The sequence below is a fragment of the Necator americanus genome, chromosome X (assembly GCF_031761385.1).
Source record: "Necator americanus strain Aroian chromosome X, whole genome shotgun sequence".
Taxonomy (NCBI): Eukaryota; Metazoa; Nematoda; class Chromadorea; order Rhabditida; family Ancylostomatidae; genus Necator; species Necator americanus.
Genome location: NC_087376.1, coordinates 18867237 through 18894605, shown reverse-complemented (window position 1 = coordinate 18894605; position 27369 = coordinate 18867237). Strand labels below are relative to the sequence as shown.

Genomic DNA, 27369 nt, shown 5'->3' with positions numbered 1-27369 from the left:
ATGGATTTCATTAGTATCAGTTCCACATTGCGACTGTCACATTCTTTATCAAATGACGAAGAAGTGGTGTTGTCGAGAGCAGAGGCTCCCCGATTGGAAAGTATTGAACGGCCATCATTGTCTTATAAGGATTTAATCATCGAAGCGATCGAAAGTAGTCCGGGGAAGCGATTGAAACTTAATGAAATATATCAGGTAGGAGAATGCACTATGCAAATGCTTTTCATGACACAGTACTTAAACAACGTACGAGATGTATCTCAAGGAGCATGGTAAGGGCCAGTTATTCTGTTTTTTTAGCCACATTTATGTTCAAGGTGTGGCCACTTTTCTTTTGGTTGCAACATGATGGAGCAGTTTCCGTTATTATATCCATTATAACGCTGTTTTGTTGTTTTTGACTTGCGTTTTGTGTAGAGGAAGTAAATGAATGAGAAGAAAGAAGAAGCGAACAGGAAAGTGTTAATGAATCGCTGCAAAACAACAGAGTTGTGACAATTTTTGAGTAAAGCAAAAGTATTTTGTTGCTGAGGAGTTTTGATAACTCTATTGTCGATATTCTGTTAGCTTAGAAATATAGCAGCGCATAAATCATAACAAAATTTCTTCATTAGGGGAGCGTAGTTCTTCCTCGACTCAATTTTTTTTCTTGCTACATTTTGAGTACTGCCTTTCCGATTTGGTCATCCAGCTTAAGTATAACAATTGCAATATCACATTGCAGTGAGCAATCATTCTTCATTGAAATCCCTTACTGAATTAATTATTTTGCTCCGATATATCTGGTCATCTTTTTTTTTTTTTGATTACTTTAGGTAATTCGACTACTTCACCCTTATTACCGTCATCGTCCTGATCAGTGGGGCTGGCAGAATTCGATCCGTCATAATCTCTCTCTACACGATTGTTTCGTGAAGCTGCCACTCAAGCAAACATCTGCAAGTGGTGTCGTTGGTGAGATCCTTCATGACGTTGGAAGGTAACAGGACAGTTTGGGTTTACTCGCTCTGAATAGGGGAACAGTCTTTTCATTCAGGTGTTGACGGGGCTGGGTTCTGGAACATCCTAGGAGATACCATTAAAACAAGCTTTAAAAATTGGATATGTGCGGGTCATACTATAACAATCATTAAGGCGTGAATGTGCACATTGCAATCCCTTTCACTTTAATTCATCACAAACATGTCTTCTTTGTTGCCCTCCATCTTGGGACGGAAGGGATAGCACCGGGCCGATTGGAGCATTGTTGCGGAGTGATCGGTCGTGACATCTGCGAAATTGTCAGTGACAGATCCTCTTCAGCGATGTGACGCTGTTGAGTCACGTAGGGCAACTGAGTGCCAACTACTGTGTCCTCTCATGATTGTAACTGGTTGATCAATCTACTTCAAGTCCACATTGTCTCCATAACATACATTGAGCATCAGATTCATCAGATGGTTATCGTAAGTGTTCAAGTGCTCTTACAGCTACGATATTCTTCTGCGCAGACACCGTCAGTTTCGAAGTGTCATGGTTGAACATGGTTGAACTTTGTTTTCATCTTAATGTCACGTGGTTTTGACAAGCAAGACCATCATTTGCAGCATCGTTGGTAAACGGCGTCTCGAGTAATTTTTAGTGGTGATAGGTGGTCCGGTTTATAAGGACATGGCCTTGGACGATAAGCCATCAGGAAGTCCGGATTGCGTCGACTATTGATTCTTCGCCCCCTTCAGCTTCGAGAGTGCAAACCTATAAGCAAGAAAGTATCTGCAAAACATTCACCTGTCCATTGCTCTGCGGATTGGTCGTAATTTTGCAAATTAAGAATTCCTGAAACGATGTCGATATGAATCGTGATCTATTGTCCGTGAAATGTGCATATGGAGTCTTAAACAGCGCGACAACCTCTTTCTGGCGACCAGTTGAGCGCATTGAGATTGAACTTATCTGGAAATGAGTGGTGTCTCACGAAATCGGGATGTGCTCGTGTCCGTGGAGTCGTCTGCTTCGGCCATGAGTGCAGCTCAGACTTGACGGGATCCTTTGCGACGACAATTCCACAGCTGTGGCAGCTTCTGATGGATCACATAAAGTCAGCATCGGCTAGTAGACATAGCAGCGAGCTAGACTCTTCATCCTTGTTTGTCTCGGCTAAGCCTTGCGAATAGGAGCACTCGATGTTCAAGTGAGTTCGGTATCACGATGCAGCAAGCTGGCCCCACGAAGTTGTTTTCAGTTGTCTGCGTGTCTTAAAAGTTGCAGTACTCAGAGAATGGAGATTTGCCGTCCATATTTGGCCAGTATCTGATAGAATGTAGTTGAACACCTCTTTGAGAAGATTATTTGCGGTTGTGATTGTCCGGATGGTTTCGGAGAGGACAGGAAGATAGTTGCAGTTGTCTGGAAATACGGCTTGAGCTCGGTATTCTCATTTTTGATTATATAATCTTCTGGCTTTCACTCTTGTGATGCGATGAATCCACATGATGATTTACTCGATAATGAAGTTATAATTGTGTAGGCCATTGAGTTATCCATTGTTAAGGACGGTTGACATTGTCGACTGGTATCTCCTTTTTTGCTTCTGAAAATGAAAATGAGCGACTTCTGATCTAACTATACCAGGAAGTGACGCAAGTGGGTTTAACATCTACACAACAAAGATGAGAGCAAGAACTCCTCGATTTTATTGTAGTTCTTCTGAGCAGGCGTCGAGGAACAAGTTGTATAATAGACAACGTTGTCGGATCCGTGCAGAAGACAATGAGACAAGACTGCTCCGATCCAATAGTTGAAAACGTCTGCTGGACGATGATTGGCTGAAATCCAAGTGCGTGAGGCGTGATCCGATTTCACCGTTGCTTTAATGCGGTCAAAAGAAGACTAGAACTTCCATATTTATTTGTAGACGATTTACCTTCTGGGGAGAGCATTCGCTGACGCGCGAAAATTGTGCAAATTTTTGATGAATGTACTTCAGATGTAGATGAGACCAAGGAAGATGCGTGGACGCAGTTTCATTTCTTTAGGAGAAATGTGTGTATTGTCTTTGATTTTTTCGGGATGGAAATGCCCACGGTAGTTGATTTTAGAATACAGGAGAGCGCATTTCTCGAAGCAAACACGAAATCCGTAGTCCTGACTTCTACTCTCTGGAAGACGGATTTGAGGCATGTTTTATGTTCGTCGATAGCTCTGCAACTAATAATGATGCTGTGGATGTACGCAGCTTCCAGCTAGTCCTGCAATGACTTCGTCGATTTGTAGGTGGAAGATGTCGGATGCAGGCTTCAATCCAAAGACATTGAGAACGATAGTTATTGGTGCGTGTTGACCGTCAACGACGACCATAAATCTTCATCCATTTCCCACTGGAAATATGCCTCTGCGAGGATGAACAGTGCTAAATATGTCGTTCATTCATTCTAGAAAAGATGCCATTAGGTTGGGAATGGGTGCCGATGTTGTTCGAGTACGACTCGTTCGGTCCAATTAAAGTCATCACCCCACGAATCTATGGTGGTACGGACGGATAAGCCGGGTAATGTCGGAGATTGTGGCGAAGAGGGTGATTCCGTTCATCTTTCTCTCTCTGTATCAGTGTAAACGAATGACTCCGGAACGCTGTTTCCTATGACTTCTGTTGCAGTGCGCAACCACTGCGCCCCGCTTCGCTTGCGATTCGTCGAAGACCCATTCGGATGCGGAATTTTGACTTTACGTCTTATGATATGATAATACATTTTGATAGCAACTTCGGACAACAAATCCAATCCAGTTCCTGTAACTCAGTAGGGTGAGCACAGCTACTGTATTGAAGCTACTGTAATGCTACTGTAATGCCGCAGTAGATCCTTAATTTGTACTCATCGAGATGCGATTGACCGCTTTCCCATCCGTGGCTGTGGAGGAGACGAAAACGGCGTTGTTTGCATCTATGCGCTTCTTCTTAGGGTATGGTTTCTTCCTTACTAAAAAGTTCATGCAAAGTCCCTTCTTGTGTCCAATTGATCTGAAATTGTGGCGTGTCTTGTTGATGAAGTCGCAGTTCTTGGCTGCTCTTCAATCAAAACAAGTTGAAGTCTTGTGCTTGGTTGTTCTTAAAGGCATCACCCCACGAATCTGAGGTGGTGCAGATTTCAGGTGGAGTATTCGTATACGGGATGGGAGACTACGGAGAGGAGGGTGATTCCGCCCATTTCTTCCTAATTGCCGTAAAAAACGGCCCGGAAGATACGGCTTCAGGCGTTTTGGCGCACTATTTTCCACAAGGGGTTCGATTGGAGCGCGCCAGTCTTGTGCGGCGCCGCAACTTCCGGGCCGTTTTTTACGGCAATTAGGAAGAAATAGACGGAATCACCCCCCTCTCCGTAGTCTCCCATCCCGTATACGAATACTCCACCTGAAATCTGCACCACCTCGTATTCGTGGGGTGGTGCCCTTAATCCTATCGGCGGTTGTTGTGGAATATGACGACGAAAGCTGGTTCCCCCAAAGAGTTTGGTATCATGTCGGATGTCAGCGAACTGTTGAATCTCTCTGGGCGAGATTCTGGAACGAAGTCTGTGGATTAGACTATGCCCTAGCCAGATCAGGTGTACGGAAATCAACCTTCTGCAGCGGCAAACCCTTCCGACCCATACGATGCCTTTCAGCTGTTCGGATGTGGTGTCGTTCAACTCGGCCATCCCGTGTCGTCTCGTGAACAGAGTCTTCGATAGTCGACCAATCCTGGAAAATGATCTCGTCATATCGGTTATACCATAGGTCGAACGTATAAGGATTATCTGATTTGCAGTAGAGGTCCGGAAGTTCTTTCGAGGGCGAGTTTGTGATGAACTCGGTTGTTGCCGCAGTGAGCGTCCTGCTACATTGTAGAACATTCGTTCCGTTTCACTTGTTGATGTCTAACGTTCGCGTCCAGAATTCAAAACGCTTTGGTGCTCATGCTCGTTCCTTGGTGGGTCGTATTCTACAGTCCTAATCACCAACTACTGTAGCCTAGCGTTGGCAGAAGCTTCGTTCACTTCGAGTGGCAAAACAATTTTTCTATATGCGACTGAAGCTGCTTCTTGAATATTCTGGGCGCTCCAGCTAAGGTGGGCTTCAGAAATTCGACTGATCACACTATAACAGTCGCGAATCTATTAACACACATCAACTGTCAGTAAAACAGGAATCTGTTACCCCACTAAAACAGGATATCTATGAAATGAACAGCCTTCATGTTGCTAGCGAAGAAAATGAAATATTGTCGTCACGAACCAAGTTTAGTAGATGTCGCAGCAATTGTAATAATACCATAAGTACTACTGTAAATGGCTGTGAACCCGAAGAATGAACATAGTCGGTAGGTCGCGTTTCTATAGCTTCCGACTAAAGACTTCGTCGTACATACCCACCTCCATCTTTGCTTCTTTGGTATTTTTTACTAGTGGGTGGGGGAATATTACGTGGCGTTTTTTTTTTTAAATTACAAAAATGCTCGCAGAAGCATAAAAAAGTATTGGTGAAATGTTATGTATCATTTTGTAGAGATTTTCTTGTTCTGTAACAGTAGTAAATTGATTTTTCCCACCTTTATTTTCGGTTCATTAAAGTGGACTGCCTACTGGGCATAATGGAATAAATTTGAGGCCTGATTTCTGTATTTAATCGAGGTGTTAAAGCCGCTGAAGCTGTTTGTTGGATTTGTACTATCTATGGGAGGAGCACTGAATGAATTTTGGAAAGAACAGCAAGGTTTTAGAAACAAAAAAAAAATGTGACGAAAAACAATGCTGGGCGGCATCGAAAGAAAGATTGATATGTGGAAGACAATGGAAATGAAAGGAATAACAGCGGATAGTATACAATCGATTAATTTGCAGAAGAATGTTCTATTCAAAAAAAAAAAATTGAAGAAAAACAGAATTTTTCCTCGACCTATGACAATTGCTCGAGCGTGTGTAAACTGTCTCTGATTTCGTAACTCCTCTGTTTTCACCGCGAAGAACGGTTTCCGTACCTCCATGGCTGCATGGCTAAACGCAAAAAACTATCGAAAGCTATCGAAAATGCTCCGTTCTGTTCTTTTGGTCTTTTACATTAATGACAAAAACATGGATCAACAAAGTTAAGAATTTAATACCAAAATTAATGATTAATTAATTAATAAAAAAATGATAGGCATTAATTAATAAATTAGTTAATGCCTGTCTTTAAGGGCGACAAAAATTGTATGGAATAAAATACGATAATATTCTGTCAATACTTTCTATTTCTGTATGCACTTTTAATTTCGAGAAGAAATACAATCACGGATTATTCCTGAACAAAATATTCTGTATTCACGCGTAGGGGTGCAGGGACAACTTCAAAATTTTTAAACTTTTTTGGAGCACATCTCCACAACTAGACGGCATACCTTCAGTTGACAATCAGCTGACAAACATCTAATTTCTGAATTCTTTGGTATGGTTTTTGAATAATGTTGACATATCTCTCCGCTTCTTCACCACATCGCGGATCCATAGTGCCTCCTCCAAAGTTTGGGAAACCAAAAGCATGCGAGCCAAAACTGACAACGGAAGTGCTCGCCATATTTGTATTGGATCTTTGCATATCCTTTTCTCACTTTTGATCTTAAATTTTTATTCTACTTTGTTTAGAGGGATTCCTGGAAAAGCTCAACTATGTTGTAGAATGTTCTCGAAGCTTGTTTTGAAAAGTGTGTAAGGACCCAAGAGCGTGTGATAAAAACGTCTTTATGAACTGTCTTCAAATTCGCACCCTTCTACGGTTCGGTTTGGGGCGAGTTGTAGGGGCGTCCAGAAGGACCAGCAAGGCATTTGGAGAAGGCATCCTTACCGATCGTATTATTCGGAATTGGTTTCAGTGCTTCCGTGCGTGCCCCAGTGCAGTGCGACGGTGACGCTAGCCTCGAAGATCATCCCTTGCCTAGCTGCACTTTTTTCTTCGATGAGGGCGCACTGCGTCACGTATTCGAGCTGCATCCTGGTGCTGCCACGCAGCATTTGGAGGGGCACCCGCATAACACCAGAGCACCACTTATCGTGATTTGCGATCCATGACTACCGCAAACTTCTTCCTTGGTGGACGCTTCCTGCATTGACCGACCGTGACCATGCAGTTCGAGTATGTATTGCTGAAAGTTTGCTTCTGTGTTTGCACAGGAAGGAGTTCCTGGTTTCCATCGTCACTAGAGATGAGTCTTGGGTTGACTACAACAACACAACATTCCTACTGGTTTCCGCGTGGTGCGCAACCGTCTGCATAGCCAAAAGCCGACCCTCACGTTAGCAGGATTATGCTCTCTATATTCTGGAATTCGCAAGATGTTCTGCTTTGGAAGTTGCTTAAGGATAATCAGGCAATGAACGCTAATTTCTTCATGAAGGAGCTCCAAGCTGCTTCCTGCAGCATGTAAAAAAGAACAACGCCCAGAATGCCTCGAAGTTGTACTGCTTCATTACAATGCGAAACCTCACACGGCAAAGATAGCATTACCTATTATCTGGCTGGACGACAGTGCCCCACCCCTTCTGTAGTTTCGATCTTGACCCATCCGACTATCATCCGTAACATGCCCTGAAGCAGCATTTACGCGAGGAAAGTTTCGAAGACCTCGATGACCTCAGGGATGTTGCTGATAATGATGATAATTACATAGTTGATTCCTGATTTGTACCATTTTTTTTTCTCCAAAAAAATGGGAGAAAAGATATGCAGACACCCAATTGTTAATGAACTTAGAGATTCCGTATGCGTATTTTCATTTTCATTGGAGTGGACATTTTCGCAGGGCCTTCCAACAACTGGCTTCAAAAGTGTTGTGTCGTCGTGACACATTACGTCTTCGGTGAAGGCGGATACTGGTCTGTCTCCACCGGGTACGACGAGCTCCTCAGAGCCCTTTTTTCTGTTTTTTCAGTAGTTAGTCTTTTTTTTTCTCTTTTAGTAGTGCATTGATGGGATTGTGCGTTCTTATTAAAGTTTTTTTTCCGTATTTTTGTCATTCCTTTAGCTGCTTGGGTGTCTTTTCGGGATTCTTGCCTCCTTTTCATGATTAGTGTCCTTTTGGTTGGATTTTGTGTTTTTGGTAGACAACAATTATGAGCTTTGAGAGGTTGTGCGCATCTCATGCGGCACTGACGTTATGGGGTATATATGATACGCGTATATAATATAATATAGTATAATATAATATAATGTAATATAACATAATATAATATAATATAATATAATATAATATAATATAATATTGATATAATATAATGTAATATAATATAATATATTATATATATTTTAAAGCGCTAGAAGAATTAAAGGGAATCTATATAAAAAAGAAGATTAAATGTTTTTCTGAAAAGTAAATGAATGCCATTTTATCTGTTGAGTTTTAAAAATTATATCTGACATCTGATGATCTGACAGATCTGACAGATCGTTGTCATTACATAGACATTCCCATCATTTTTGGGTTAGCCTAGGCGGAATGGCGTCGATCTCGTGCCGGATCCTGTCCTTCAAATCCTGAAGGACTTGAGGAGGATGCTTAACAACATTTTCCTTTAGGTATCTCTAAAAGTTGAAGACTGAAATATGGTGACCATGGTGGCCAACCCTCATCTTCTCCTAGAGAGATTAAATGCTCTGGGAACGTTTATTTTGACACTCCTAGCGGTCGTTGCTGTTCGCTACGCGTATACCTTAAAGCAAAACATCTATACAGCTGCTTAAATGGTGGGTAAGTGTTCACAGCTTATTTGGAGTGAGACGTTTAATTTCATCCCAGCGGTGATTTTCATATTCTGAATAAACAGGACTGAGGAAGTAAAGAAAATGTGATCTTTCGTCCAACACTTAAAGATATTTGCAACGATGTACAGGTACTCGTTGATTTTAGAATTTTTCTCTTTTTTTCGCGATGTTTATTGTGAAAGGATTATTTCTAGAATTTTTTTTCCCAATAAAGTGGGCAATTTCTTTTGCTTCCTCCCCTGAAGAAAATTGGAGAAAAGGTCGCCCCTGTCAAATTTTAAAATTTCGCCTGGATCCATCGTCAGAAGACGTATTACTTCCTTTTTAACAATGAATGCTGACACAAGTACGCTCCTTTTGTGGGGAATGCTGATACGAGTATATTTATTTTGCAGGGCGATTAGTAGTGTATTTTAACGTTACTTGCTTAGTAGTACATCTTAGTATTAGGGACGGCTTTGTAAATTGCAGTTCGAGTTGCAGCGACCCACTACTGCACTCTGACTCGGCTTGTCACCTACGTAAAATTAGTATGAATGTTTCTTCATCAGGTGTGAACTCCTACTTTTCAGGACATTTTTGGACAGTTGTGCCAGAATCGAGCGATAAGCAAACTCTACGTCGACGCAGCCGCGCACCAAATCGAAACGGAAATCGAGCCAAAACGAGTGACTCTGTGCGAGAAACCTGTGCAGTTCGGGAAGATGTCATATGCTTTGGAGGTGGCGAAATATCTCCATCTCCATCACAACACTCTATTAGCCCTCCATCAGACATACCTAAACCGACGGCTAGTTACCGTGGGATGGAAAATATTCTAGGCGACGGTTACAAGGCATATGGACAGTCTCTCCTAAGCGCTTATCTGTATCAACATGGTGAGTATAGGACCTTATTAACTTATAAATAGTAAGGTACAAGGCTCATTTTCGACAAGTTTTTGAGTTGCTGTCTTCATAAGAGGTATTTACTGAGTCCATTGTTTTAATTGATAATGAAACGAGAAATCGCATTTTCAAATTAAAGGAGCCGATGTAAAGTAGCGAAGGATATGACATCAGTCTTTGTTTTCTCTGTCTTTCTTCCTCCATTGTCTAGTTGGAATGTTACTGCCAAAAACACCAAACTTCGACAAACAGGAAACGTACGTATAACTGAAAAGAGTAACACGGATTCCAATAAGAGGAAGTTATAATTTAAAGATGCGCTAAAGCTAATTCGGCATTCAAGTCAGTGACCAAGTCCCTGTGGTCGACCCCCATCGCCATCGAAGTCAAGCTGCGAGTCTACCTATCCGCAATTGGCCCTATCGTGATGTACGGATTGGAGACTTGGGAAGCGCTGGCATTGGTAATGGAAAAGCTTGACTGCGCTCACTTGGAATTGGATGTGGTGTACTGTCTGAAAACATCAACATCTTGCATGACCTTCTGAAGTAGTCATGGAAAACCGTCTTTGCTTCTTTCTTCACGTTATGAGGAGACCGTCTGATCGTCTTTTCCAAGTAGTCCGAGGATGCCTCCAGATTCTAACTGGAAAAGGTCTCTTTTCGTAAAACGCAGTTCTGGACGGAGGTGGTGAAGGAAGATTTTTTTTTTTGAAACATTTGAAATTTTTGAAACATCTCTTGCATTCCCAGAGATGAATGAGTGTTTTCCACCTAACAACTCGAAACTGGATAATTTCGATTTCTCTCGCATTTTCAAATCGCATATCACTTATACAAATCTATTTCATTCTTTCCTTCTTTTATATTAACTTGCAAGCACACTTTATGTAGACCTTCGAACAACATCTAATATCATGTTCTTTCCTTTCCATTCGATTTTAAAAGCGCATCATAAGAGCTGTAGGTGCGGCGACAAAAAATCGTCGTAAGAGCGGTAGACGCGGCGAAATGGGAGGAGGGGAGGCGTGGGCGGGGCATCTTGAAGACGTAGCACAAGAGGAGCAGTCAGGCTACTGTAGCGATCATGACGGTATCAGGAGACGCGCGGTGCAATTAACGACGTTCATTAGCCTCCTGGATACGCGGCGGCACATCATACGGGTACCTCTTGACCGTTCCCCCCTCTTACCTACAACACCGCTACTAACTTGTGTCCCAAAATCCGTCGCAAACCATCGGAATTCTTGGAAGTGAGCAAAATTAAGTTTTGAAAATACCATTCGGAAGTAAATGAGCTGCTGATTTCAAATATGCTTCGAGAATTTACTTTTGACAAATGTGTGGCCTGAAAACGGGCAAAGTTTCCTCAAGCCCCGTTAATTGCTTTCACACCTTCGCAATCCTGCCATTGGGATATCCCGCGGATACATCTCCATGGAAGGAAGGGGTGTTCATAGGACTTCCGTTTATTTCTCGGAATTGGACAAAATGTTCATTACATCCGTAATTAGGAGGTTATTTAGAGCATTTTGTGGGTACCCCACATCATATATTGGTCCGAAATTTCCATTCTCTTCAGAAATTCACGAAAGTGCTCCATCGAAGATTAATAAAAAGCCATACTTTCCAAGCTGTGAAAAGTCTCCTTAGAAATTTTTCAGCGAACAACTTGTACTTGACAATAGTTTATATTGTAAGTTTCTAGCTTTGAAAATGTGTGGTTTTTCCAGTGTCAAACTTACAACATTACTCTATTTCGTTATTTAGTCCAATTTTTGAGCAGCTGTCAACGGCTTAGAATTAACGCTTAGGTCTCGCGATTTGGTACTTGCCTAGAACTCCTATTTCTTTACGAGAAGTGAATTAGGGGCTAACATTGAATGACAGCTGGTCATGGTTTTCGAGTGACCAAATTGGGGAAATTTTCGTCTGTTTTCACAAAACAGAACTTTTTGCAGCCTCTATGAATTCCTTCAGTACCTCAAATAGCCAGTTCTTCTCACAAAAAGACGCTCTTTCGAACCATGTTGAAATCACTTTTATTTACAAACTTCAAAATTTCAACATTGACTCCGCCCTCTTATAGAGCAGACGATATTCTATAGCTGGAATGGTTATCGCGGCCCAGGCATGGTCTGCCAGGCATCTCACACCTTTGACCTAGGTGACTCCTCTGGCGATTCGGCGTCACAGAGAGACAATGTTTCAACATAAATGAACGGTGACGACAATTCTACACAGTTCTTAGTCATCGGAACCATAGAGCTTCTTCAATTACACAAGCTTTCGAAAAGAAATACAAACAAAGGAAACAAACCTCCTGAAAAAGACAAACATGTAACAAATTAAGACGTTTTATGGAGGAAAAAATCGGAACTTCTCAAATTTTTGAATTTTCCGTGTCTTGCAGTTTAATTCGAATAATATTCACTTCTTCCTTTTCTTCCCTCTAATCTTTTTTTTTATTTCTTGGTTTAGTTTCGTCAGTCATTTTTCTTCCCAGCCGTTTCAAATTATCACTGCTGTTTTTATGAATAAGAATAATTTTATGAATGTGTAGAATTGTCGTCACCGTTCATTTATGTTGAAACATTGTCTCTCTGTGACGCCGAATCGCCAGAGGAGTCACCTAGGTCAAAGGTGTGAGATGCCTGGCAGACCATGCCTGGGCCGCGATAACCATTCCAGCTATAGAATATCGTCTGCTCTATAAGAGGGCGGAGTCAATGTTGAAATTTTGAAGTTTGTAAATAAAAGTGATTTCAACATGGTTCGAAAGAGCGTCTTTTTGTGAGAAGAACTGGCTATTTGAGGTACTGAAGGAATTCATAGAGGCTGCAAAAAGTTCTGTTTTGTGAAAACAGACGAAAATTTCCCCAATTTGGTCACTCAAAAACCATGACCAGCTGTCATTCAATGTTAGCCCCTAATTCACTTCTCGTAAAGAAATAGGAGTTCTAGGCAAGTACCAAATCGCGAGACCTAAGCGTTAATTCTAAGCCGTTGACAGCTGCTCAAAAATTGGACTAAATAACGAAATAGAGTAATGTTGTAAGTTTGACACTGGAAAAACCACACATTTTCAAAGCTAGAAACTTACAATATAAACTATTGTCAAGTACAAGTTGTTCGCTGAAAAATTTCTAAGGAGACTTTTCACAGCTTGGAAAGTATGGCTTTTTATTAATCTTCGATGGAGCACTTTCGTGAATTTCTGAAGAGAATGGAAATTTCGGACCAATATATGATGTGGGGTACCCACAAAATGCTCTAAATAACCTCCTAATTACGGATGTAATGAACATTTTGTCCAATTCCGAGAAATAAACGGAAGTCCTATGAACACCCCTTCCTTCCATGGAGATGTATCCGCGGGATATCCCAATGGCAGGATTGCGAAGGTGTGAAAGCAATTAACGGGGCTTGAGGAAACTTTGCCCGTTTTCAGGCCACACATTTGTCAAAAGTAAATTCTCGAAGCATATTTGAAATCAGCAGCTCATTTACTTCCGAATGGTATTTTCAAAACTTAATTTTGCTCACTTCCAAGAATTCCGATGGTTTGCGACGGATTTTGGGACACAAGTTAGTAGCGGTGTTGTAGGTAAGAGGGGGGGAACGGTCAAGAGGTACCCGTATGATGTGCCGCCGCGTATCCAGGAGGCTAATGAACGTCGTTAATTGCACCGCGCGTCTCCTGATACCGTCATGATCGCTACAGTAGCCTGACTGCTCCTCTTGTGCTACGTCTTCAAGATGCCCCGCCCACGCCTCCCTCCCCTCCCATTTCGCCGCGTCTACCGCTCTTACGACGATTTTTTGTCGCCGCACCTACAGCTCTTATGATGCGCTTTTAAAATCGAATGGAAAGGAAAGAACATGATATTAGATGTTGTTCGAAGGTCTACATAAAGTGTGCTTGCAAGTTAATATAAAAGAAGGAAAGAATGAAATAGATTTGTATAAGTGATATGCGATTTGAAAATGCGAGAGAAATCGAAATTATCCAGTTTCGAGTTGTTAGGTGGAAAACACTCATTCATCTCTGGGAATGCAAGAGATGTTTCAAAAAATGTCCCACTGATCGGTGTTATGCTATCATTCTTACTTTTTTCTTCGCTTTCTAAGGATTTCTTTTTGCTCATCTACCTGGGTAAAATTGACGTCCAACGATCAACGAGGCGCGAATAATGCCTCACAGACATACACTGTACCTAAAGGTATATCTCGAAGATACAAAGGTCTCTGTTCGCCACTAATATACCTAACCTGTCATATCGATTTTATACAGAGAATAGATAGAAATGGAGCGATAAAACGCTGTTGAAAGTAGTTTGAAGAACCATACAATTTCAAATTTCTATTATATAAAACTGTATAAAACGTACAAGCATATATTGAAATATTTGGCATGTGCTGTATATAAAAATTATATCTATGTAAAATTTTGAAAAGGTAAAATGTAGAAAGGAGTTTAAAGAATGTATACAAAGTAATAAGCGCATAAATTTACTGTTATTATAGCTGCTGCAGTTGAAGCTGAACACGAATTCGCTGAATGGCAAACAAATACTTATGCACTGCTAGTTTATATCGAAGACATAGGGCATGAAATGTGTTAAATTATGAGATGTGAGGAAGTATATGCATGTTATTCTTTTCCCTGGAGCATCTTTTTGAGATAATTTCTACTTATGTAAAGTTACATTGGATAGAAGGATCTACTTCTTCTCTTTTATTCCCAATAATATGCGCTTAGTTTACTATATCCGTACCTCAGAATTCGCTGCGGCAATTCGTTCTTCACTCCCTCTCCAAAATTCGCACTATCTACCGCTTCGTCGCGGCGCGAACGTCGCGCGCGGCGTTGATCAGAGAGCAATAGGTAGGCGGGGTGTAGGTGATCTCAGGCGGTCGTGGAGAATGTATAGCTGGCGGAGCGGCAGTCGTAATTACGCGGAGCGCGGTGCTGAAGGGAGGACAGGAGCGGTCAGCCGGTTTTTTTTTAGCTCACTTTCTTGTCGTAGTATTGTGTGTTTGAAAAAGTGTTACTAGCGTGAGTAACCGGGAACTACGCTGGTGAAGTGTGTAAAGATATGTCATTAATAGTTGGAAATATAGACATTATTATCGTTATTGCCTACTATTATCATTAATGTCATACATAAAAAAGTAATGTCATTCAAGCGTTTATATACTAAACCACGCAAAAACTAGTCGATCAGTGGGATTAAAATGTAGGTAATGAATATTATTTTATTTGAAGTGCAAGATTTTGTTAGTTTTTAAATTTGGATGAATCAGTGCTACCACGCTCCTCACTGCAATGTCCTGAGAATTAAACGTCAAATAGGAAAATGGTCAATAAGGTTCAAACGCTGGAAGATGATGAGTACATCACAAATCAGTTTATAAAGCATGTCATGCTTTATTTTCTTTTATCATGGTAGTTTCTTGCAACGTGCATACCACTATTTATCCTACTTCTAGTGCTACGTTTTACCAGAGAACTATTTTTAAGCTTTATCAGTGTGTGCTTGGGCTTGTAGAGCAGTCGGTAAGAGGTTTCGCTGTGTTTGCACGATCGATCGACGGTTCGAAACTTCCTCATCAACCAACCCTTCCATCCTTCCGGGTTCGATAAAGTGGTACTAGACTTCTCGGGAGGATAAAAACACTGACTTGATACAAGCTAGCTGGCTAGCCACGCAAGTCATGGTATAGGAAAACGCGCGTTCGTAAACGTCAAACTGAATTGAAATGAACGCGATGACGCATCGTAAGCGGATTCCTCTCGAGAAACAAGACCAGGAAGGAGTGTTAAAGGATAGCTTGTAGATGATTTGAACGGGACTTTCTGAGAGAGTCCTTTTTTAAAGTTTCATATCTTTGAGGAAAAGAATGAAAGAGATAAAGATAGGAAGGAAAGAAGGATTGAAAGAAAGGAAAGAATTGTGGAGAAAAAGAAAGGAGAGAAAAGAAGGAAAGTGAAGGGAGAAAGGAAAGAAAGGAAGGATAGAAAGAATGAAAGGAAGGAAGAAAAGAAAGAAAGAAAGAGGGAAAATGGAAATAGGATGAATATGCGAATTGAACAGTGGAGCTCACCTTATATAACTTTCTTTCTTCGTTTGCAATAACAGAAGTTCTTTTCCATTTTGTGTGGCTGAATCGCATCCTCTCTGAAAGGAGATGATGAGCAGAACCACTGTTGGATGGTGGTCATATAGATGCCGAATGGGATCTTCCGATTAGTGTGGAGGGTCAATCTCCGCATTAGTTGTGCCGGCGAGCGAATCTCATGTCCACCGACAGTGATGTTTCTCTAACAGTAGAAAGTCAATTCCTGTAAATAAGAAGTGTCTGTAAGACAGAACGGCAGAACGATTGGCTTTTTTGTTCGGAGTCCTCAATTTAGCATCCCTCTTTTGTGACCATTCCTAATCTGACATTAATGTTTCTGATAGCGAATGTGCAGGGCTTCTCTTTCCCCTTAACTCTCCAAAGCTCCCCAAAAAATGTGTCTAATTCGGTTTTTCGTCGAAGTTGATGGATGGCAATTGATGATGTCCATGAATTTTTGGCGCAAATGATGGCTGAAAACGAAGCGACACGACTTACGGATGGGTCAAAACTAAGTTTCTACACCTTTCCTGATGGGATCTTTTCTTAATGAGTGACGAGTGTACTATTGTTCAACTGCCTCTCCTTCTGCTCTATGTATTTTTTGTAGACCTCACAGAATTTGATCAGCAGAATGTTGACGCTTTTCATGGAGGATTTGTAGGTTGGCGTCTGAGAATATTGTTCTCAAGTTGAGAGCGCAAAGTCTAAAACAGCCTCCATGGCGAATTGTGCTCGTTTCACTTTGGTCCAAACTCACAGATATTGTGCGCAACCCAAGATTACATCGTCGGTCATTGTACTGTCCGACGTCTAAAATGACTGAAGCCAGTGAACGGGGTAACGAGGCAGACTTCGTTTGATACGATTATAATTAATTAATAATTAACGTTAATTTGGGACACGTTTTCTCCTTCACCAGACAGCCTTGCTGTGGCGATATTAACTTTTATAACAAATCATCATCAACCTATGGAGATCAGAGAGTCGCTTCACTCGAAAGCAATGACTGGTGAGCGTAGAAAGTATGCTAGTAGAAAGCAAAGTATCGGTCTGTGAGTGAAATGGAATTTTGCGAGCATACATTTTTTTTTTAAAGAGATTAGATTACCTTGATCACCTTGACTCCCGTTTTTTTTTCGAACTGGTCGAGCGGGCTCCGACAATCTTTCCATTTGTCCTTGTCGCAGTTCAAAGTCACCGAGTGGTTTCTCCTTTCGCGTGGGACACGAAGAGCATCAAAATTTTCTTTAAGGGAACTTGTGAACAAGTCTGACAGTCGGCAGTCCTATAGACAGCTTAATATCGCGTGGGACCCAGTCACTCGCGGCTTTGGTCGGTTGTCGTTGAAGCGCATCACGTTTCGAGCCCACCTTATTATGCTTTCCTTGACAAATAGGGTGACTTCTCTGATCTGCGATTGCTGACATAGAATCGAATATGTAGTCCCGTCTCTTTCTTACGTGAAACGGGATAGTCCTAGCATCACTCTTTCGATTGATTCTGCAATCTCGTTTATTATGTCCAATTTTCAATAGCTGTATGTAACGACTGCACTAGTAGGAATGATAGGAAAGGGTCTTTGGGAGGACCTTGTGTCAACCGCACACTTGACCCTGTTCACAAGAGGGAACGGTAAGGAGGGTCCCGATGGATTCTCCGCCAATGTCTCCGGGACATCACGTGTCCAGTGGATATGCCGTGGGATACGCGAACATACCTCGACGAGATCACGCTCGAGTCGTTTATGGAGTATAACCGTCTTAGATACTCTTCTGACCGTAGAGACGCAAAGAACTACTAAGGAAATATGTAGAGAAGAATAGTGTGAGTTGTCGAAATTACTGAATAAATTATAGAGCAATGTAGTTAGATGTGCAAGTCATTTTTTGTGGTGTTCCAATAAGAGGACGGGAGCGAGTTTTGTCTAGATCTCACCTTCAGGATGTCTTATCAAATGAACCCTTTTTCTTCCAAGTGGTCAGAGATACAGAAGGTCTCTCTGTCTGGAAATAAATTAGGCTACAAAAAGCTTTTGCCTTACAGCATACCGATAATCTTCATTCCAGTTACTTTTAGAGCTGGAATGTTCCGTTTTCAACAAAATTCTTCATGTACGTAATTTGAAGCTATTATAGGCATCCTTTTCTCATATTTCACGCGAGGGTTCCTCACGCTTCTGGTGCAGTTACAAATTCGAGATCTCGTCACATCACAAATTTCCAGAGAATGTGTCTGATTCCCCAAAACAATTTAGCTCGTGAATTGTATCTTATTATTATAGCCGGTGATGCAGCGAGTAGGTTAGTGGTAAGTATGCAAAATCAACTATTTAGGTAGCAACGAAAGTGAATCACTTTAGTATATGCACCATCGCTAATTGCTATCCAGAAGCATGGTCGGGGCATGCTCGAAAATCCGCTGGACCCCCTTTAAACGTGCCCCAAATTTCTTATCTTTTGGGTGTTCTGGTCCTCTTTAAACCTAGTTGAAAAAAAATCTAAAAATGGAAGGGAAACTCCTTATTTTTGTCAGCTAGTTTCTAGAAAAAGCATATAGAAACTCCCATTTTTGCCTAAATGTAGGCAAAATCTGTTTCAGCACTTCCACACTGGGTGAGATTTATTGCGAGCGTCGTTATTCAGAAACTTGTGCAGCTTACTTTGCTCTAGTTTCACCCGTAATTCTAGTTGGATGCTGGATAAGTGGTACCCCGAAAATCGGCCGACCGTTGGTGATCTGTCCTCAGCGCCACGCGCCTCCGCACGGCTGCCGCTCCATCGTTGGGACAATTTCCACGACCGCCCTGGATAACCTAGACCCCTCCTTCCTACTGCTCTTGAACCAACGCAGCGCACGATGTTCGTGTTCCGATGGAGCGGTGGAAGCTGCGAATTTGGAGGGGAGAGGAGTGACAAGCAAATTGTATACGAATATGGTAAACTGAGCCCTAAATTATCGGAAATTAAGGAGAAGAAGTAAATTCTTCTATCCATTGAAAATATATTTCATCAGAATCATACCAGATATGGTGATTGATAAGAGTGATATGTGTGACCTACATTGACCTCATTTGAGAAACTTCACACAGATAAGGCTTATAACAAAAGCATGCTGCAGACAATACACTAACATGCATTTATCACATCCCATAATTTCATACATTTCACGCCCTATCTGTGCTATCTAAACTTGCAACGCAAAAGTATTTGTTCGTTACAATGTCTTTCAACGAGTTCAATGTTCAGCCTTCAACTCTAACAAATATTCACACAACGATTTTGTGTCCACAATTTGCAGTTACGCCAAGTGATCTCCGTCTACATCTTCACAAGTCTTAAATGATTTGAATTAAAGACAAATGGATATTGATCAGTCCTTGTATACATCCTTTAAACTTCTTACATTTGCACCTTTTCATCGCTACATTTCTGTGTATTCTCTGCATAAAATCAATGAAAAGCTAGGTTAGGTGAATGGCGAACAGACACGTATTTATCTTCGAGATATTCGAGATATCTTCGAGATACGCCAATACGCCTCGAGGCAGAATGCATGTCTGCGAGTCATTAGTCGCGCCTCGTCAGGCATTAGATGATAGTTTTAGTTATCGGCTAAAAAGCAAAAAAAAAGTGAGGAAATTTAGGAGGTGAATGAGTGGTTTTCATCTAACAATTCAGAACAAATAATAAATGATGACAAACACCTCCACTCACATTTCTTAACGGTATTTCACTTCTGTAAACTTTTTAAACAACTTTACCTAATCTATAATTTCAAACAACTTTTATCGCCAGGCTCTTTCGTTCAAAAAGCGCATCGTAAGAACTGCTGACACGGTAAAATGGGCAGGAAAGGCGGTGTGGACGGGGCGTCAGTAAGATGTAGCGCAGGAGGAGCGACCAGACTATTGTGAGGATTATGACGCTGTCAGGAGTCGCGCGGTGCAATTATGGATGTTCATTAGCTTCCAGGATATGCGGCGGCGCATCATATGGGTACCTCTTGACTGTTCCTCATTTCACTTGTAAATTTCTGTTTTTTCGCATTCTAATGACGTCGAAATTCCTTCTTTGAGTTATAATATAAAAACGATTGTTGGATGGATTATAATATTATTTGATCATGATTGTTGGATGAGGATTATGCTCTTTTAACTCTTTTACGCTGAATGCAAAAGACTCACTTTTGTTAGGGATTGATTGTCAACTGTTTTAATAATAACGGATCTGACCCGTATCGCGCCACCGAATAACAGCACACCATCTGTCGTTGGGCGTCTGACCAATGTACACATTAGCTATCTTCATAAAAAGGCGGAAGCCATAACGGGTGAGTTCCGCGACGATGTGCGAACTGTGAAGGAATTGAAGTTTGCCTCCTTCGTTCTCTTTGTACGAAGTCACTTCCTTTACGACCCCTCTTGCTCCCACAATCTCTCACGACCTCCTATTGAGACAATCCCAACGTGCACTTGACCCGGCTTTTGAAATATACTCCTCGAGCAGATTTTTGTGCACGATTGGTGTATGAAATTAAGTGAGTGAATAAATAAGTTCAATATGCCACAGTCACAATAAATCATCATCACAACAAATGTATGAGAATAGAACGGAAGTTACTCATGACTCAAATTAATATGAGCTTAGCGTGAATTTTTAAGGTAAACCACATATGTGCGATGTTAAAACCATGTAAAAGATTTCCAAAGGAAACGCCTAACTAGAACAGAGGCACTGCTGACAGTCCCGCATTGCGGGCTTGAGTCAACAAGTATGGAGTGCGGAAATCTGATGGTATACCCTCAAGGTTGCTGCCATTCATCCTAACAGTAATGCTGGTTTAGTCCTCTACTTGGCGAGTGCAATAACCCCAGTCGTGAGGTTGGACATGAACCTTTGCACCCGAAAATCCAGCCCCCATGGTCATGTGTAGTGCATTTATGATGAGCACTACTGCACGACAAGGCTAACCGTAGGGCAATGAAACCGTAGGCCCTGCATACCCGGCACACAGCGGGTTCGGTTAGGCCGATGCACCATTGTCGTGCCTCGGGGTCGTCCCGATGAGGAGCGGCAGGGGGAGCGGTCAAGAGGTACCCGTATGATGTGCCGCCGCGTATCCAGGAGGCTAATGAACGTCGTTAATTGCACCGCGCGTCTCCTGATACCGTTATGACCGCTATAGTAGCCTGGTTGCTCCTCTTGTGCTACGTCTTCAAGACGCCCCGCCCATGCCACCCTCCCCACCAATTTCGCCGCGTCTGCCACTCTTACGACGATTTTTTTCCGCCGCGCTTACAGCTCTTATGATGCACTTTTAAAGTCGAACGGAAAGGAAAGTACCTGGTATTAGATGTTGTCTGAAGGTCTACATAAAATGTGCTTGTAACTTACTATAAAAGAAAAGAAGAATGAAATAGGTTTGTATAAGTGATATGCCATTTAGAAATGTTAGTGAAAATGAAATTATCCTGTCTCGACTTGTTAGGTGGAAAGCACTCATCAATTTCTGGGAATGCGAGATATGTTTCAAAAAATGTCTCACTGATCGGTGTTATGCTATCTTTTTTACTTTTTTTTCTCTAAGGATTTCTTTTTGTTTGTCTAGCTGGATAAAACTGGCATCCAACGATTAACGAGGCGCGAATAATGCCTCGCAGACACACACTGTACCTAAAGGTATATCTCGAAGATACAAAGGTCTCTGTTCGCCACTAATACACCTAACCTGTCATATTGATTTTATGCAGAGAATAGATAGAAATGGAGCGATAAAACGCTGTTGAAAGAAGTTTGAAGAGCCATACAAAGTTCTATTATATAAAGCTGTATAAGACGTACAAGCAAGTATTGAAATAGGTCAAATATTGGCATATTTCAATTCTTGCTCTACATAAACATTATATTTATGTAAAGTTTTGAAAAGGTAAAATGGAGAAAGGAGTTTAAAGATTGTATACAAAGTAATAAGCGCATAAAGTTGCTGTTATTATAACTGCCGCAGTTGAAAGTTGGACACGAACTCGTTGAATGGCATCGTGACAAACACATACTTATGCACTGCTAGTTTATATAGAAAACTTAGGGCATGAAATGTGTTAAATTATGAGATGTTTGAAAATATATGCGTGTTATTCTTTTCCCTGGAGCATCTTTTTGAAATAATTTTTACTTATTCTTCTCCTTTATTCCCAATAATATGCGCTTAGTTTACTGTATCCGTACATCAGAATTCGCCTCGGCAATTCATTTTTCACTCCCCCTTCAAAATTCGCACTATCCACCGCTTCGTCGCGGCGTGAACGTCACGCGCGGCGTTGATTAGAGAGCACTAGGGAGGCGGAGTGTAGGTGATCTCAGGCGGTCGTGGAGGATGTCTAGCTGGTGGAGCGGCAGCCGTAATTACGCGGAGGCGCGCGGTGCTGAAGGGAGGACAGGAGCGGTCAGCCGGTTTTCACGGGTACCTTTTGTCCCGCACCCGGATCGGCAGGGATTGGTGCATTGAACTCGGAGCTGACTGCCCGGCTTCAGAAGGACTCGCGCTGGACTAACCACCACATGACGTCATTGTCCCTCCAAATCTTGCGGAGTCGCGCCTAGGTTCCCATCCTCTTACCCCTATTCTTTCGAGAGCTTCGAGGTTGCCTCCCTTAACCCCCCGCCTCCTTTTTTCCTACTGACTCAACCCAAGCGGTAAGTGTATGAAGTGGCATACCATTAGGTGGCACATTAGTATTTACTAATGTGGTTTATCCTTATGACATTAATACAATAGCAACAATATATATATTACACACGGCATAGCAGATTGCGATAAGTATCGATCGGGTCATGTCATGGTTATGCGGATAGTGGTTCTTGGGTTACAAGTGGTGGATGGTTAGTGGTTCAGGCCATGTGGCAGCCAGCAGTTGTGATACTGTTCAAATTGGTAGATGGTGTGCGCTCGAACACGAGAATGGGGATACCAAAACAATGCACGAAGCGCACACCACAAAGGAAGGAAAGGAACTGGAAAAGCCGGTACTGGGAGCCAGCACTTATATACTGCTGCTGCGCGAGAAGTCTACCGTAGTATTTGCCATTCCCATATCTGAATGGCAAATATTACGGTAGCCTGTTTCGAAACTCATAGAAATATCGCGAGAGTACAAGATGCCGCTGTGCCTCACTTTCATTGATTTGAAGAAAGCCTTTGATATAATTGAGGCTGAAGCGGTCATGGAGGCCTTCGACAATCAAGGCGTCCCTATTCCATACATAAAGACACTTCATGAGTTGTATAGCAACTTTACGACCAAAATTTCCCCATTCTACAACGATGTCATAATCAACGTGAAGAGAGAGGTTTGTTAAGGTGACACAATTTCCAAAATACACCCAAAATATTCAGTGCCACTCTCGAGAACGCGATGCGAAGATTTGAATGGGATGACGTGGGAGTGAAAGTTGCCAGCCCGCATTTACACCATCTTCGTTTCGCTGATGACATTGTTCTTATAACATCAAGCATAAATCAAGCGGAACGAATGCAGGCCGAATTTGATGAGACGTGCAAAAAGATCGGTCTTCAGCTGAATCTACGAAAGACGATGTTTATGGGGAACGGATAGGTTTCTGATGACCCATTCACGCTCAGCGGAACGCATATATCCGAATGCTCCAGCTATTCGTATCTAGGTCGGGAGATTAATATAATGAACGGCCTGACTCTGAGCTGGGTAGAAGGAAAGCGGCTTCGGGAGCACACAAGAGCATCGAAGATGTAGTGGAGAGGACATGGCGCTACGAATACATTTCACGCGTACGTAAGCTCGTAATCGCTTTCTAATTCAATCATCAAGACTTGTTGAGTTTGCTGGCAAGTCTTTTGCAGAGTAGATGTTTTAGTTTCTACACTCACTACTTTCTTCTCGTGATGCAGCCGGATTTATCCTCACGGTGAAGCTAAAAAACAAACATTTAAATTTACCAGGAAGTAAAAGTGACTTGTTGAAGGACATACTTACTTATTTTGCCGTTATGGTTCAGTGGGCGCGTCGTGTAAATGTTGAATCGAATGGACGTTTTCGGAACTTTTTTTTCATATTGCAGTCTTCGAGGCGTTCATTTTCTATTTGATCCTTGAGCAGACATTGCGTAAGGCGGAGTGGGGCAATCGGCCTTGGTTGCTGACCCATTCTTTACACCTAAAAGAGCTCTGTCTTAGTTGTGAGAAAAACCATGAATAGAATGAGATCCAATTGCACCTTTCAAAGAATTGAAAGGAAAAATGCTCCTTTTCTCAAGCTTTCTTCTGAAGAACTGTGACTTTTCTTGGTGATCATACTAAGGGCAATGTCCATAAAGATGATCGACAATGATGCCTTAGTACTGGAGTGCTCAAGCACTTTAATTCTTGTTAGCTACGCTTTTTAGCGTTTTTTTTGTGGAACGTTCCGAGCTACAGATTTGTAAACCTAGCTCCTAACAAAACAAGCCTTTAATTGTTTTTTTTTTATTAGGAAGAGAGTTCTAGCTTCATCGAAGTTTCGGGAAAGTGACGAGAGAACTAACAGGTTGAAAATTCCTCAGAGGGACTGAGGATGAGTGATCTTATAGATTATAGATCTTATGGATTATAGCAAAGGCTAGGCTCGGTGGTGTGCACTTTAGCGAATAGAAAACCTTTCACTATCAAATGCTGTCTTGTGCCTGCTTATGAAGGGTTAGTTATACGGCATTTCATAACAAGTCTTCATTTTATGAAACACCCTTATGTACAGGGAACTATGTCATCCATCTGGCGAAAAGTCCGTTGATTTGCTAACTTCCTAGTGTGATTTGTGGATCTTACTTGAGACTTTTCTACCTCCAGACGGGCGATGTATTGGAAAGTCAACAATATGCAAAGGTGATTTCCTACTATCCCTCTACCAGATCACCATTAATTGTCAAATTTAATCATATTGATGAAATGTTTCATTTTTTGGAACAAATGAAAATGAAGATTGATTTTCGAGAAGTGCGGCACCTATCGAAGATGAGTCGTTCCTTTGTGAAATAGAAGTCTTGTGCATTTGTTTGTTTCCTACCTTTTGATGCTTTGACTTTCAACAACATCAGTTCAACATTTGCACTTAGACACTTTTGTCAAAGGCGAATGAAATATCCTACCTCTTGCTTGAAAAAATAATATCTATTTTGTTTTTTTTTGCTAGTTCCTTCTCCTCTACTGAAATGTACTGGCGGAGTTTCCTGTTTGTCTTGATGATGGTGAATGTTTTCCAAGAAAATATAGACTTTATTCATCTATGAGTTTCTTCTCACTTTTTTAACCCTGCCTCTAGCAGTTTGCTAATTATAAATTTGTGATATCTTTGCAGTAAAGTTCCAATTTAGCGGTTCTGACGATAAAAAGCCTATTTGGACATGAACTTGGAGGAAGGCATAGCTGTAAAACTCTCCAAAGGAAAATAATATAACGGCTATATTGCATGGCTGAGCCTGTGCTTAATCTCTGCTTTATTTACACTCTACAGAGCTGCACCTGAAGTCTTAAATTAGTATCCCTTTCTCCGGATTAGTCTGCAGAGTACTAAGCTACTTGATTTTCCATTTCCAATAGCTCAACAAGACATTTGCAGTGCGTAAGTGAACGAGATGGAAGTTGATTTTCTTGATGATAATGAGCGGGAGGCTAATGCTTAGTAAAGCTGAGTTTAGCGGTAGGCTGTATAATATTGGAATCCAGCAAACGGACCTGAAAATGAAGCTTGTTGTGTTATAAACATCGAGTATTGTCAATAAGCCCTCTATTACTTTATTTCAGGTCTGTTAAATTCACTTCAACAACAACTAGTCGAAATGACTCAAGCACATCTTCCGTCTTATTTACTAGGTCTTAATCCGTTGTTGCTCTTTACCCAACTAAGAGGTCAGGCTGCGGCTACAAGCATCACGCCATCTCTGTCCACATCAGCACAGACAGCGTCTATCATGCAAGAGACACCTCTTCTTTTGTAATTAAAAGTAAATTTTTCTACGGCTGAGATTTTCTTACCTATTTCTGTGGTGATGATGTGTTTCAAGCATATTATATTCATATTTCAAGTCTCACATGGCACCGAAGATTGTTAGTCATCATAGGCACTGGATAGGCGACGATTGGAAATATCCGCTGATGCTGTTGTTACGAATGTTGTATGTTGTTACTGATCTTATAGAACTGAGTTGTTTACGTCGTTGATCTCTTTCGGTTACCATTGATTCGCGTTCGTTTTTTTCAGCATCACTATGCTTTTTGGAAATCTAATCATTTCCTTTCTGTCTCGTTTAGACGTGAGACTTTCATCTAGTAATCGAGTAAGGTGTGATCCTTCGTCCTTCTGGCGTAAACTAACGTTCTCGCAATGCTGATTGATTAACTCATGAACCAACAAATGATTAGTATCTGTTGTCAGGTACTTTCTTCGGAGAAAAAAATCAGAAGGTTCAGATTATTTCAATAGCTGGCGTTCATGTATCGAGTTGTCTTTACTTGTACGTGTTTCGGAATAGTGATAGCTTGTGCCCTCTAGCCAGGGACGAGAAGTAACTGATTTTATTTAATGCTGCAGTATAGTCCCTATACATTCGAGTGCATCGTTGGAAAAATAAAGTCAAGATCTGTTGTATCTGGGGCGGCAAAACAGAAAAAAAACTAGGTAGATGGCGAGCAGGAAGGGAGTGCTTTGGGTCTCTGACCGTTTTTGAAGGGAACACCACAAGTACTGCGTTTTCAGCTCTTGAATCTCGACATTCATATGTTAATTCCCACAGAAAAATCTCAATTTGTGCGAATAGCTGCATATCATTTGAGTGATTCATGGCAGTCTAAAGCAGTAATCTGAGCAAGTATGTGGGAGGATTTTGCGTGATGTTTTGAATTATTAGCTCTTGGTACTCGAAAATAAGTGACAATCAATTCAGACGCGAATTTAAAGCTGCACTGGAATTAAGAGAATTCTAGCAACTCCGTATTCACGTTTTTTTCTACGGAACCTGTGACGTTTTGAAGAAAGTCCATCCAAAGCAATCAGTCTTAACAGTAGGAAATCAACTTGACTTAAACGGTGCGAGTTACTGTTTGATGCAGTAATCCGCATCCTTAGAGAGGTGTGTTGTCTTGAGCGAATCCGAGCCATCCTGTTCGATCTTTGGCTAGAGCTCACAGAGAGTCTCTCCATCCATCACTATTTATTCATTCAAATGCACGAATGGTGCACCAAAAAAGCAAACACATTTGTCTAAGTCAAAATATCCAAGAAAAATAGGCAAAGTCATTTTCGGTGGACCCTTTTGCAGTCCTTCTCGTGGCGGATAACACGTTTTCCTACTCGAGAAAGTGAAGAATCCTTAGATGACATCTATTCCCTCAATCCACAACGCTTAACATCAGGCTATTTATCTACGTATCAAGGTTTAGGTGACCAACTTAGCCCAAGAGGAGGGAGCACATTGGGATTTAGAGTTAATCTGATGGAGGACCTCGAGCAAGAGCGTTCACCAACTTTCGTGATCCTCAAACAACTAACCACGACAATGTAGACAAGGTCAAACCAAGAGGTCAATAAGAGGAGGTTATTCGGA

General features: G+C 41.5%; 2 protein-coding genes across 3 annotated transcripts; both read left to right on the top strand.

Moving 5' to 3' along the window:
- RB195_024106 (uncharacterized protein) lies at positions 1-25878 on the top strand (the record flags this gene model as incomplete). 2 transcript variants are annotated; one of them, XM_064211773.1, is made up of 7 exons in its annotated part: positions 1-195; positions 816-954; positions 9321-9470; positions 9522-9626; positions 25571-25675; positions 25726-25770; positions 25853-25878. In XM_064211773.1, the coding sequence occupies 7 exons, from the start codon at positions 1-3 to the stop codon at positions 25876-25878; spliced, it is 765 nt and encodes a 254-aa protein (XP_064067653.1). The 2 variants fall into 2 exon arrangements, with proteins under 2 accessions (XP_064067653.1, XP_064067654.1); XM_064211772.1 differs by lacking the exon at positions 25853-25878 and having other exon boundaries at positions 9321-9626; positions 25571-25764.
- RB195_024107 (uncharacterized protein) lies at positions 22655-23372 on the top strand (the record flags this gene model as incomplete). The annotated part of the gene is made up of 2 exons (XM_064211774.1): positions 22655-22782; positions 23153-23372. 2 exons carry the CDS (start codon positions 22655-22657, stop codon positions 23370-23372), a joined length of 348 nt encoding a protein of 115 aa, XP_064067655.1.
- Positions 25879-27369: the final 1491 nt, after the last annotated feature.